Source organism: Sphaerodactylus townsendi, linkage group LG05, assembly GCF_021028975.2.
Source record: "Sphaerodactylus townsendi isolate TG3544 linkage group LG05, MPM_Stown_v2.3, whole genome shotgun sequence".
In the NCBI taxonomy this organism is placed as follows: domain Eukaryota; kingdom Metazoa; phylum Chordata; class Lepidosauria; order Squamata; family Sphaerodactylidae; genus Sphaerodactylus; species Sphaerodactylus townsendi.
The window spans coordinates 9,562,289-9,575,430 of NC_059429.1; the positions used below are offsets into that span (position 1 = coordinate 9,562,289).

At 48.0% G+C, this 13,142-nt stretch overlaps 1 protein-coding gene across 1 annotated transcript; it reads right to left on the reverse strand.

Moving 5' to 3' along the window:
• Window positions 1-219: 219 nt before the first annotated feature.
• Window positions 220-11,261, reverse strand: ODF3L2 (outer dense fiber of sperm tails 3 like 2). The gene is made up of 4 exons (XM_048498661.1): window positions 10,872-11,261; window positions 6,209-6,319; window positions 5,241-5,354; window positions 220-939 (listed from the first exon to the last, which is right to left on the reverse strand). Exons 1-4 carry the CDS (start codon window positions 10,921-10,923, stop codon window positions 455-457), a joined length of 762 nt encoding a protein of 253 aa, XP_048354618.1. The 5' UTR covers window positions 10,924-11,261; the 3' UTR covers window positions 220-454.
• Window positions 11,262-13,142: the final 1,881 nt, after the last annotated feature.

The following is a 13,142-nucleotide window of genomic DNA, read 5'->3' on the forward strand; positions in this document are numbered from 1 at the left end:
AGGGGCTGACAATCTCCTTGCCCTTCCCCCCTCACAACAAACACCCTGTGAGGTAGGTGGGGCTGAGAGAGCTCCAAGAAGCTGTGACTAGCCCAAGGTCACCCAGCTGGCGTGTGTGGGGAAGGCACTGAATTCCCCAGAGAAGCCTCCACAGCTCAGGCGGCAGAGCTGGGAATCCAACCCGGTTCCTCCAGATTAGATACACGAGCTCCTACGCCACTGCTGCTCTCAAGGACAGAAGGATGTCAGAAGATTGGGGTGGAGTTGGAATCTCATCATCTGTCACCTGACGGATGCTTGACTATGCTTTCCCGCCCCGTGTTTTAAATCCTATGGAGTCCAAGTCAGGTGAAAGTTCAGGTAACTGACTCCCGGGCTGTTTGCCATGCACAAGTTGTGCAGCACAGCGGTTGACCAGTTGTGCCCAGAGGTTTGGTCCAGACGTTCTCTTCCACTACCATTCTGGAGCGTCTGCGATGAGGGGCATGAGGTATTCCGAGTGGCGAATCCCCAGGGAGTAAGAAGGGGACCTTTTCCAGTGCGCTATTACCTTTTCGGGGCTGTGTGTTCCCGGGCCCGGGGTGGGGAAGGCGCCGGAAGGCTTCCGGAGTCTCCCCAGCATGGAGAACGCTGGCAGGCGGCACAAGTAAACGTTGGGGTCCGTGGTGCTATAGCGTCCCGGTCCGGGTGTTCGAGACAGATCTTCGGAATAGCTGCCTTTGTCGTTCCGTCCAGAGATCGTGAAACAGGGGCTGGAGGGTTTGCTGGGGATTCGCGGGCCCAGAAGTGTGGGAAGGGTGTAGCTGTTGGGGGCAGGGACATGATCCACCGGGCGGTACTTCGTGCGGGCCCCCAAGGAGAAAGACGGTGGTCTCTGTTGGGATGGAGGTGGGACCCTTTCGGGGCTGTAAGTGCCTGGCCCAGGAGTCCGTGGCAGACCTAAAGAGAAATGCACACAAACATACACTTAAACCTAGATTTTTCAAGGCCCTGTTTTGTTAGATACGGATCGATCGAGGCAGCATGTGAGTGGTTACAGCAGTGGTGGTGAACCTGTGGCACGGGTGCCAGAGGTGGCATTCAGAGCCCTCTCTGTGGGCACGCATGCACAGAGTTCGTGGGGGGGGTGTGTTGGAAAATCGCCCCACCACATCTAGGCTGACCTGGGCCGCTGGGCACGACGTGTAGGTAACCGTCCCCCCCGTCTCTTTTTAGGAGATTGATTGTAGGTGCCATCTGTTATGTTGACTTAGTGTGCTGCGTTTTAATGGGGTGGGGTTTATTTTATATAGAGCCAAACTAATTAATATTTAACTTATTTTAGTCATGATTTTATTGTGCTCTATTCATGCTTGTTGTTCACCGCCCTGAGCCCTCCGGGGGAGGGCGGTAGATAGATAGATAGATAGATAGATAGATAGATAGATAGATAGATAGATAGATAGATAGATAGATAGATAGATAGATAGATAGATAGATAGATAGATAGATAGATAGATAGATAGATAGATAGATAGATAGATAGATAGATAGATAGATAAATAAAATAAACCCTGTTAAGTGCTGTTAAACCACACTGATTTCATGGGAAGAACTAAAGCGCAATTCTTTACCTGGGAGTTAGCTCGGTTGCTGGCAATGGGGGCTTGCTTCTAAACCCTCCTAGGGTCGTGATTCACCCATTCGAAGCGTTGTACAGTTGCTTCAAAGCAAAGCCACCAACTATCACCAAGCTTACTCCAGAGTAACGCGTGCCTTGGAGCCAACTGTTTTTTCTAAACGAAAACCTCAGTATTCAGGTTAAATTGCTGTGTTGGCACTTTGCGATAAATAAGTGGGTTTTGGGTTGCAGTTTGGGCACTCGGTCTCGAAAAGGTTCCAAAGAGATCTGGATTAAAATGTGTACTGTGCCAAAGAGCACATTGGGTTGTCCTGGGACAGTCTCTCTTTCTCTCTCTTGGACTATAATACCTTACAATATAATTGTGAGATCAAAGTGGAGGAAGGGCGAATCCTATAACTGATCCTGAGATCCTTGGAGAAGGGTGGCATAAAAAATGTGATAGGAATCAGAGAGATCTGGGAAGAAGATGATGATGTTGGATCTATATTCTGCCTTTCTCTCCTGCAAGGAGTCTCAAAGTGGCTTACGAACTCCTTTCCCTTCTTCTCCCCACCACAGACACTTTGTGAGGCAGGTGGGGCTAAGAAAGTTCTGAGAGAACTGGGACTGGCCCAAAGTCAGGCTTCATGTATAGGAGTGGGGAAACAAATCCAGTTCATCAGATAAGAGTCTGCCTCTCACGTGGAGGCATGGGGAATCTTTCTCTAGATCTTAACCAGGTCTTAACCACAACACAATGCTGGGAGACCACGTTCAGGTCTCTGCTCTGCCATTAAATCCACTGGGGTCAGTGATCTTGGATTCACACTGTAAAAATATTGAAGAACCAGCAGATTCCGCTGAAAACCAATTTTTTTTTGCAAAATACATAAAGAAGAAGAAGAGTTTGGATTTATATCCCCCCTTTCTCTCCTGCAGGAGACTCAAAGGGGCTGACAATCTCCTTGCCCTTCCCCCCTCACAACAAACACTCTGTGAGGTGGGTGGGGCTGAGAGAGCTCTGAAGAACCGTGACTAGCCCAAGGTCACCCAGCTGGCGTGTGTTGGGAGTGCGCAGGCTAATCTGAATTCCTCAGGTAAGTCTCTGCAGCTCAAGTGGCAGAGCAGGGAATCAAACCCGGTTCCTCCAGATTAGAATGCACCTGCTCTTAACCACTACGCCACTGCTCTTAACCGCGACGCCACATTGTTCAAGAATTTTTTACTTGAACAATAAAACATTCTATATAAAATTTGCACCATTGACCTTTCTCCCTGTTTGTCAAACCTCTGGCCTGTCTGTTTTCTCTTTCCAATAGTGGCCAGTCAGATGTTACAGGCAAGTCCATAACAATGGCTGGCCGGCAGCACCCTTCCCCTACTGAAAGATCACCACCACCTGACAAATGCAGGCATTCTGCCTCTGAACTTGCCCTTCCCCCCCAATCAATTATTGTGGTTAATGGCCAGGGGTAGGTCTACCCAGTGGTGGGATCCAAAATTTTTAGTAACAGGTTCCTATGGTGGTGGGATTCAAACTGTGGCGTAGCGCCAATGGAACTGGGCGTGGCACGATGGGGGCGTGGCCGGGCATTCTGGAGGTGGGGCATTCCTGGGAGGGGCTGTGGCAAGGACGCAGCCGCTGCGCCGGTCCTTGGGCAGGAAACAAATGCACGCAGGCGCAGGCTGCCACGCATGCCGGTGCACCTCCTGCTAGACTGCTTCCAGTTCTGCGCGCTACTGCTGAGAGGAACTAAGGCAAAAATCGCATGGCAAAATCACCAATTAGCAACCCCCTCTCGGCACACACAAATAATTAGTAACCTACTCTCAGGAACCTGTGAGAACCTGCTGGATCCCACCTCTGGGTCTACCCTCCTATAAATTTGGTCCCCCCCCCCTTTTGAACCTCTTTAAGTCATTGGTTGTTGCTACATCTGGTGGCAGTGGGTTCCGCAAGTCAACTAGCACTGGATGAAGCAGAGCTTCCTTCTGTGTCTTAGTATCGCCAGTCGGGCAATACTAAGAGCTAGAATTATGGGAGAGGAAGAAAAGTCCACTGTCCACTTTTCTTTACAGTAGGTATAATTTTGTTGGCCTTGATTTTATTCCCTTTAGACCCTATTTTTCTCTCTCTTTTTTTTAAAAAAAAGCCCCAGGTGTTGTTTGTTAAAGCAGACAGCCAAGCCCCATAATTATTTTGGCTGCAGCAATTACCCTCTGCTGCATTTTTTTTTCTAGAAATCCCTTCTGAGAGGCAGCAAACAAAATTCTCCAAATACGGCAGACCATGGGTATTACTTCTTTCTTTCTTTCTTTCTTTCTTTCTTTCTTTCTTTCTTTCTTTCTTTCTTTCTTTCTTTCTTTCTTTCTTTCTTTCATAAGAAAGAGCCTGCTGGATCAGACCAGAGTCCATCTAGTCCAGCACTCTGCTACTTGCAGTGGCCCCTCCAATTCAATTCAATAAGCCTTTATTGGCATATACACAATAGTATAAAAATACAGTTCCAGTTGTGCAAGTGAATAGTAAAGCAACTCTTTCGCGTTTGTCAGCTACATTCAGTTTGGTAAACTTCTGACAAAAAAAACTTCAAGCAATTATATGTAAACAATGAAAGTGGCATAACGTATTTTATCTGATTCAGTATAATCAATCATAGAGTCTATGGCTTGGGATAACAGACTGGATCGGAGTTCTTGGTATGATAAGCAGTTCAGGAGAATGTGTGGGATGGAATCCAGCTGTCCTATGCTACAGGTACAGAACCTCTTATTGCTTGGAAGACCTTTAAGTCGGTTCTGTACCTGTAGCATAGGACAGCTGGATTCCATCCCACAGTGGCCCAGCAGATACTTTGGGGAGCTCACATGCAGAATGTGAAAGCAAGGGCCTTCTGCGGCTGTTGCTCCCGAGCACCTGGTCTGCTCAGGCATTTGCAATCTCAGATCAAGGAGGATCAAGATTGGTAGCCATACATCGACTTCTCCTCCATAAAGCTGTCCAAGCCCTTTTTAAAGCTATCCAGGTTAGTGGCCCTGCTTCATCCAGTGCTAGTTGACTTGCGGAACCCACTGCCACCAGATGTAGCAATCACACCTTGCGTGAAGAAATCTTTCTTTCTTTCTTTCTTTCTTTCTTTCTTTCTTTCTTTCTTTCTTTCTTTCTTTCTTTCTTTTGCAATCAAGTCACAGTCAATTTATGGTGACTTTGTAGGGTTTTCAAGGGAAGAGTCATTCAAAGGTAGTTTGTCATTGCCTCCCTCTAGAGCGGGGGTATCCAACTCTGGCGCTTCAGATGTTCATGGACTACAATTCCCGTCAGCAGGGGCTGATGGGAATTGTAGTCCATGAACATCTGAAGCGCCGGAGTTGGACACCCCTACTCTAAACAGTGACCCTGGATTTTCTCTGTAGTTCCTCATCCAAATATTGAACAGGGCTGACTCTGCCCAGCTCCCAAGATCTGATGATATCGGCTAGCCTGATTTATTATTGGCTAGCCTGATTTATTTATTTACTTTCTTGATGATCTCTAGCCTCATGGAATTTGCCTTTTTATTCGTAGGTATGTCCTCCTTACCATTCGCAGCTCTTCTTTCATAGCCACTTATATGCCCCACCTCTGCCTCCTGCTTACCTGGAGGTTTTGGTCGAGCCAGCATTGAATAAGAAGGGCCTCTGATTCTGCCAAAGCGGGTGACCTCGGGTTCTACATAGTAACATGGTCCAGGACTTGCATCTTTCAGATATACTGGAAACAAGCAGAACCATCAAGGAGTCAGCCTGCTGCTGAGCCATAGGTATCGTGAGCAGTGTGTGACTTGCATGCTGCGAGAGGCCCAGCGGCTAAGGTACAATGCCCTTCAGCACAGTTCAGTGCCAGCCAACTAAGTCTATTACACTTTGGGTGGAAACTTGTGCACCACAAGGCGCTGCATTCACAAGGCAGTGGTGGGATCCAAAAATATAATAACAGGTTCCCTTGGTGGTGGGATTCAAACTGTGGCGTAATGCCAATGGGGATGGGCGGGGCACGACGGGGGCGTGGCCAGGCATTCTGGGGGTGGGGCATTCCTGGGTGGGTCTGTGGCAAGGACGCAGCCAATGCACCGGTCCTTGGGCGGGAAGCGAATGCACGCAGGCGGAGGCTGCCACGCCCGCCGGTTCACCTCCTGCTAGACTGCTTCAAGTTCTGTGTGCTACTGCTGAGAGGAGGGGCGTAACTAAGGCAAAAATCACATGGCAAAATCACCAATTAGTAACCCCCTCTCAGCACACACAAATAATTAGTAACCTACTCTCGGGAACCTGGGAGAACCTGCTGGATCCCACCTCTGGCCATAGGTATCACGAACAGTGTGTGACTTGCATGCTGCGAGAGGCCCAGCAGCTAAGGTACAATGCCCTTCAGCACAGTTCAGTGCCAGCCAACTAAGTGTTACACTTTGGGTGGAAACTTGTGCACCGCAAGGCGCTGCTGCCTTCACAAGGGGTCAGGGAGTTTGGTGGTGATTAAACAAGCGCACACACGCACACACACACACTCCGTGAGTTTCGCTAAGGCAGTTCCCAACTCCGATAGAAAGCCTTACTTCAAACACTTACTGCTGTTGTTAAGTCTCTGGTGGAAAGAATAGGCCGGACTGGCGAAGCGGGTGTAGTCGTGGCTGACGAATCCGATTGTCGGAGGCAAGCTGTAGCAGCCCGGCCCGGGCCCTGGTGAGATGGACAACCGAAACAAACATTTGAGAAGTGGCGTTCTGTTCTAACACTGTCGTATTCCCAGCCCTGTCCTACCTGATCTAGGGCCAGCTGTCTTCTGAAGGTGGTATGTTCCACAGGAAACAAATTCCACTGGGAAGTCACCCAGATGCAGGACCACCTGTAGAGACCATGGCCTCTTCGGGAACAGCTCCACAGTTGGGGGTTGTGTGGTTTCCGGGCTGTGTGGCCGTGTTCTAGTAGCATTTGCTCCTGAGGATTCTCTGAAGATCATTCTCTCAATTATGCGGCTGGCCTCCACTCAGGCCAGGGCCTTTACGGCCCTGGCCCCTGCCTGGTGGAACTCTACTGCCAGCTGTCCGGGCCCTGCGGGATCTCGGTGAGTTCCGCAAGGCCTGTAAGACCGAGTTGTTCCACCAGACTTGGGGGGGAGGGGGTGTCTGCAACTTGTTTAATGACAACGTCTTGCCCCATTTCAGACAAATCCTAAAGAGGCATCAGAAACCGACCTCTTGGGACAGTTTTCTGGGGCAACATTGGTCCACTGGCTCTGAAGCTGGTCCTAGTGTTATTGTTTGTTACTGTTTTCAGCATTAAGCACTATGTTTATTCACCAAAAAATGTGTTTTGGGTATGTTTTTTGGAGTGCCTAGAATGGATTAATTGGATTTACATTGATTCCTATGGAAAAGTTTGCCTCGGTTTTCATCGGTTTCGGTTTTCATCGATTCTTTTCGGACGGATTACCAACGAAAACCACTGTATAACAAACGCCACTTACTGCCAGCAGGACCAGAAATTAAATGGGAAACAGTACTGACAGGAAAAGGAGAAAATAACAATCTATTTAAAAAAACTTCAACTTTAAAAGCTTCCGCTCAAAATTTTGGCCCCACCAGTGAGATTTCAGGGGCATGAGAATTCAATAAGTACTGAATTCGGAACTCCCGATTGACCAGTCCTTTAGCCTGGAATTAAGGTAACAAACGTTCTCTGCAAAGCCCCTTGTGAAGAAGGCAATCTAAGACTATGTGCTGGATTGAATTGGGCCTGCTCACTCCACATGGTCAGAGACTCTTCTGAAACGGGACACGGTGGTATCTCCCTACTAACACGCTTGGGCAGAATGGCATTCATTCTAACATAAGAACATAAGAACTAGCCTGCTGGATCAGACCAGAGTCCATCTAGTCCAGCTCTCTGCTATTCGCAGTGGCCCACCAGGTGCCTTTGGGAGCTCACGTGCAGGATGTGAAAGCAATGGCCTTCTGCTGCTCCTGCTCCTGAGCACCAGGTCTGCTAAGGCATTTGCAATCTGAGATCAAGGAGGATCAAGATTGGTAGCCAGAGATCGACTTCTCCTCCATAAATCTGTCCAAGCCCCTTTTAAAGCTATCCAGGTTAGTGGCCATCACCACCTCCGGTGGCAGCATATTCCAAACACCAATCACACGTTGTGTGAAGAAGTGTTTCCTTTTATTAGTCCTAATTCTTCCCCCCAGCATTTTCAATGGATGCCCCCCTGGTTCTAGTATTGTGAGAAAGAGAGAAACATTTATCTCTGTCAACATTTTCTACCCCATGCATAATTTTATAGACTTCAATCATATCCCCCCTCAGACGTCTCCTCTCCAAACTAAAGAGTCCCAAACACTGAAGCCTCTCCTCATAAGGAAGGTGCTCCAATCCTTCTAGCCAGCATAAAGGCCCAACATTGGGTAGGGGAATCAGAATTATAAAAATAATGAGCCATCACCCCCAAAACTGATTTTGTAGACTTAGCTTGGCAGGAGAGCAAATATATTGTTGAGAGGGGGGTAAGTTTATGCTGCTCATCAGCCAAAAGTCTCTGCTTAATGAAATGAAAGATATATGATTCATCAGACAAAAGGAAAGAATCTCGTTCCACCCATTGTTACAAGTCCTTCCTCCCATCAGAGGAAACACCATTGACAATATTCTTTGGGTCTGGTTCTCCAGCCAGTTCCCTCTCCCCATAACTAGCATCTAGCCTCCTTGATGGGTCCCATTCTGAAGCATGCAAGGTTTAGCACATGCCGAATAATGCACTTTCAATCCGAATAATGCACATGCCAAATAATGCACTTTCAATAATGCACTTTGCAGTGACAAATCAGCTCCACACAAACACAGGACAACTATAGACAATATCAATCAAAGGAAACAAAGACCAGGATACTTCTATTCAGATCCATTCACCTATTGACCTTGCTATCTTCATTGTTGGTCTCAGGTTTACAGATTTCTTTAGACTCACATACCAGGCTACTCTATTCAGAGGGCCTCACCTTTTGACCTCACAGTATATATACTCCACTTGCTTTCCATTCCTACTATCAGATCCTCTGAAGATGCCAGCCACAGATGCAGGCGAAACGTCAGGAGAGAATGCTACTAGAACACGGCCATGCAGCCCGGAAACCACACAGCACCCCAGTGATTCCGGCCGTGAAAGCCTTCGACAATACACTTTCAATCCGCTTTCACAATTGTTTGCAAGTGGATTTTGCTCTTCCGCACAGTAAAACCCAGCTGCAAAGTGCATTGAAAGTGGATGGAAAAGGCATTATTCTGCATGTGCGAAAGTGCCTATTTGACTCACCAGGCCTCACTGCCTGCAGTAAGGTCTATAGCTCCTTGGAGCAACTCCTGTTCTCAGAGCTGTCCATGGTGCTGACACATACAGTGAAAGAGGAGGCTCCGTCACCATGACTACCTTTCTTTGTGCCAACTGTGAGTTCCCACCACCTGCTACCATTTGCCACACACTCATATGTGCCCAGCCAGGTCTCAGAGGACCCTCTCCAGAACCTTTGAGACCCAACCAACCAAACCAAGAAACAGGACTGCCTGCATATTTCAGTCCAGTGTGAAGGCCTGCCTCTTCATGCTCCAGTTCCTGCCCCGTGCCAAAGATTGAGCAGTTTCCTGGGGTGGCTCCTAGCTGGGTGCACTTTTCCATGCCCAGTGCTTTCTTGAGTGAACATTAACATCAAACCATAGCGGGCAAGCCGCATTGTGCAATCTAATCTAACGGAGCTACTGCAAGGAGCCTATCATTTGCGCAAGAGACAAACATCACTGTGAGGGCCACAACCTTCAGTGGGTAGAAGAAGATCTGTTTTTTTATACCACGCTTTTGTCTACTGCAAAGTGTCTCAAAGAGAATTAACACTACCTTTCCTCTCCCACCCCCACACGAGATAGATGGGGCTGAGAGAGTTTGGAGAGAACTGTGACTAGTCCAAGATCACCCAGAAAGCTACATGTAAGGGCAGAAGAGTATCTAGGGAAAATGTACCCAGGTGCAAAATCTGAGTTTTCCGTCCCATCCCCCCAACATGACCAAACAACTTTTTTTGCACCAGGTCATCTCAAAGTCACCACCATCACATTATGGCCCTGGGGGGAAGGAGGAGGGGGCGCACTCTTCCACCTCATTACGACCATGCATGGCCATGTCCCAGGGAACATTTGATCTGATGAGGTTCACCCCCAGTACTTCCAGTGGCAGGATCCAGCACTCAGTAACAGGTTCCCATGGTGGTGGGATTCAAACAGTGGCGTAGCGCCAATGGGGCTGGGCGGGGCACGACGGGGGCGTGGCCGGGCATTCCGGGGGCGGGGCATTAATAAATTCTCTGTTACTGTAAAAAACTCTTACTGTAAACAAAAAAGTTCCTAATTTTCAGCTGGTATCTTTCTGTCCATAATTTAAACTCATTATAGCAAGTCCTATCGTCTACTGCCAACAGAAACAACTACTTCTCCTCTAATTGACTGCCTGTCAAATACTTAATACTTTCAAATACTTAATTGTGTTTCTAGAAATCAAAAGAAGGATACTTTCCTTAAACAAGGAACTTTACCATATTGCTAAAACATGTTTTTAAAACAGCCCAACAGGGGGAATTATCCCGTTTTCTACCTTCATGCTAATCCGTTTCGCCATAGGTGTCAAACATGGACTTTTATGATGGACCGAATGGAATTTCTAACGGAAAAGCAGACCCAATTAGTAACTCCCTCTTGGCACACACAAATAATTAGTAACCCGCTCTCGGGAACTGGTGAGAACCACCTGCTGGATCCCACCTCTGGGTACGCCCCTGCATGGGGGAGTGGGGAATCCAATCTGTTTGTCTACATTAGAGTCCGCAGTTCACGTGGATGAACGGGGAATCGAATCCAGTTCTGCAGATTGGAGATGCCTCTCTTAACCACTATACCACACCGGAAAAATAATTAACAGACTACGTCAAATTCTAATCTGTTGGGCTGCAAATTAAAGGCAAGCTTGTTTGCTTTTTCAGGCTATTTCGACTCTGGGACGTCTTTATCTGCCTCCCCGAACCCTGGTCCAGAGACAATCAGTAATGGATACTCAAGCTGCTATTGCTAGGGAACTTGTCTGCTGCTAGTGTAGAAGCCTTGATAGGTTTCACCCCCTCCCCTTATGGAACGCAAGGCCGACCTACTTCACAGTTACTCTCTGGCAACAACGGGAGCTTTGAGGTTTCCATACCGGTCTCTTGAGCGGCGATCCCTGGTGTTTTTTTCGGTCTTGACTCTTCCATCTTGAATGGATCGACACTGAAATGTGGACCTCACAAATGGCTTTTGACAAAAGCCGTCATTCTCCTTTGTTCCTTGTTCTGACCCCCCCGCAAGTACTCCGGCAGGTCAGAAGCAAACAGTTTTGCAGCGATAGAAACGGTGCGCCGAACAAAGAGAGCGCTGCTGCAAGAAAGAAGAGTTTTCTCCTTGATCAGGCCAAGAAGAGCGAAATGCTTGGGACCCCCGGAGCGCTGAAAACTTATCTCTTAGTGGGAGTGATCCTGGAGACAGGTAGAAGGCGTTGAAAGCAGATGCGCAGCGGGGGCCAAGAGCCTTCCTCTCTGTAAACGTATCTTCCCTCGGCCTCCTTCCCACAGATGGTCTGGCACAGAGGCCCACAGGCCTCCAGCAAAAGACAGCCTGCTCGGCTGAAGCGTGACGGTGTCAAGGACAGGGTTGCAGGCAGTGGCCAGAATTCCTCTGTTAAAATAATTTAACAACTGGTTCCAGTGGTGGGATTCAAATAATTTAACAAACTGGTTGTTTACAAGCACCCTTTTAACAACCGGTTCTGCCAAAGTGGTGCGAACCGGCTAAATCCCACCACTGGTTGCAGGCCTGCAAAGTTACACATTTCTCCAGGGATGACAGGTGCGCACGACACGCTGCAGCATTATATTACATTTATGGTAGACCTGTGGCTCACCTAACGGCGTGCAGGTCACCAGGTCGTGTGCGATGATGCCCCACTGTGCCTCTCTCTCTCTCTCTCTCTCTCTCTCTCTCTCTCTCTCTCTCTCTCGTTTTTTACTATTTGCCTGGAACCCCGGTAGCAGGGGATGTTCTAGGGATGCCAACTTCCAGGTGGGATGAGTGAAAATGAAGAAAACTTGTACCAACAGGCTACAATGAAGACTTCAAAAAAAAATTAGTTCTCCCACTGGAGTAGCAATTTACTTTTAAGTAACCAAAATAAATTTATAATTTTACAAACAGTAACCAAATGTTTTGGAAAAATTGTTTTCATTCTCCCATTGGAGTAATATATATAAGCATAAGTTAGAACGGCACGGCAATGTAATATAAATATAAATATAACAGCTAGCCAGGTTCTAGATAATTAAAACAACTGGCCTCGTTAAACTTCACGGAAGGCAGGTCAGGGTTTTTCAAAGTATAATAATGGTTACAATCAGGGAGGACAACGCTCTGCAATTGGTTTGTTCTTATGCCTCTCGAAATGTCCTAGTTACACATTTCTCCAGGGATGACAGGTGCGCACGACACACTGCAGCATTATATTACATTGATGGTAGACCTGTGGCTCACCTAACGGAGTGCAGGGCACCAGGTCGTGTGTGATGATGCCCCACTGTGCCTCTCTCTCTCTCTCTCTCTCTCTCGTTTTTTACTATTTGCCTGGAACCCCGGTAGCAGGGGATGTTCTAGGGATGCCAACTTCCAGGTGGGGCCTGCAGATCTCCTGGAATTACAACCGATCTCTGGATAACAGAAATCAGTTCCTCGGGTGACGGGGGGGGGGGAGGGCTGCTTTGGCGGGTGAAAACTATGGCATCACCTCTCCAGTGAGTACTTCCCTTTTCCAAATTTATGCCTTCCCCCAGCTCTACCTATAAATCTCCAAGAATTTCCCAAGCTGGAGTTGGCAACCCTAGAGTGTGCTAAACACTTGGCCGACCAGAAGACATGGCTGATGGCTTCCGTTCAGCTTAGTGAAAGGGAGGTATCTATGGAAAACAGTGCCTTGGTCAAGTACTGAACACCCCTCTCCAATCCCCCCCCCCCCCGCAGCCTGGCTGGGCCAGCTTTACACTGCTGGCTCCACCTCCAAAGCACACATGACTTCAGAGGCGGAGCTTCAGGGGTGCAGCAGCATTATAAAGCTGGACTCGGCCAGGCTAAGCTCACAGTTCGAAGCTGGGCTTGGCCAGGCTGGGTCCATCTTTAGACTGTAGGTTCTGCCTCTAACGGGCATGTAGATGTAACCTCAGCTTGTGGGTTCTGCGGGGCAGAACTTGGAATGAGTTTGCAACAACAATTTTTAAAAACAAAATGGTTTACTTTCTTAACATATAACATCCAACATCAACATTTAACGTCACACTTCAAGGTCCTGTTCAGGTTGCATTTTCAAGTCCTTCTAGTTACAGTCTACTGATACTGCCAAGTCCAATTCTTCTTTGCAAGTGGGTTGGCTCCTGAAGACTCCAAGGGCTTG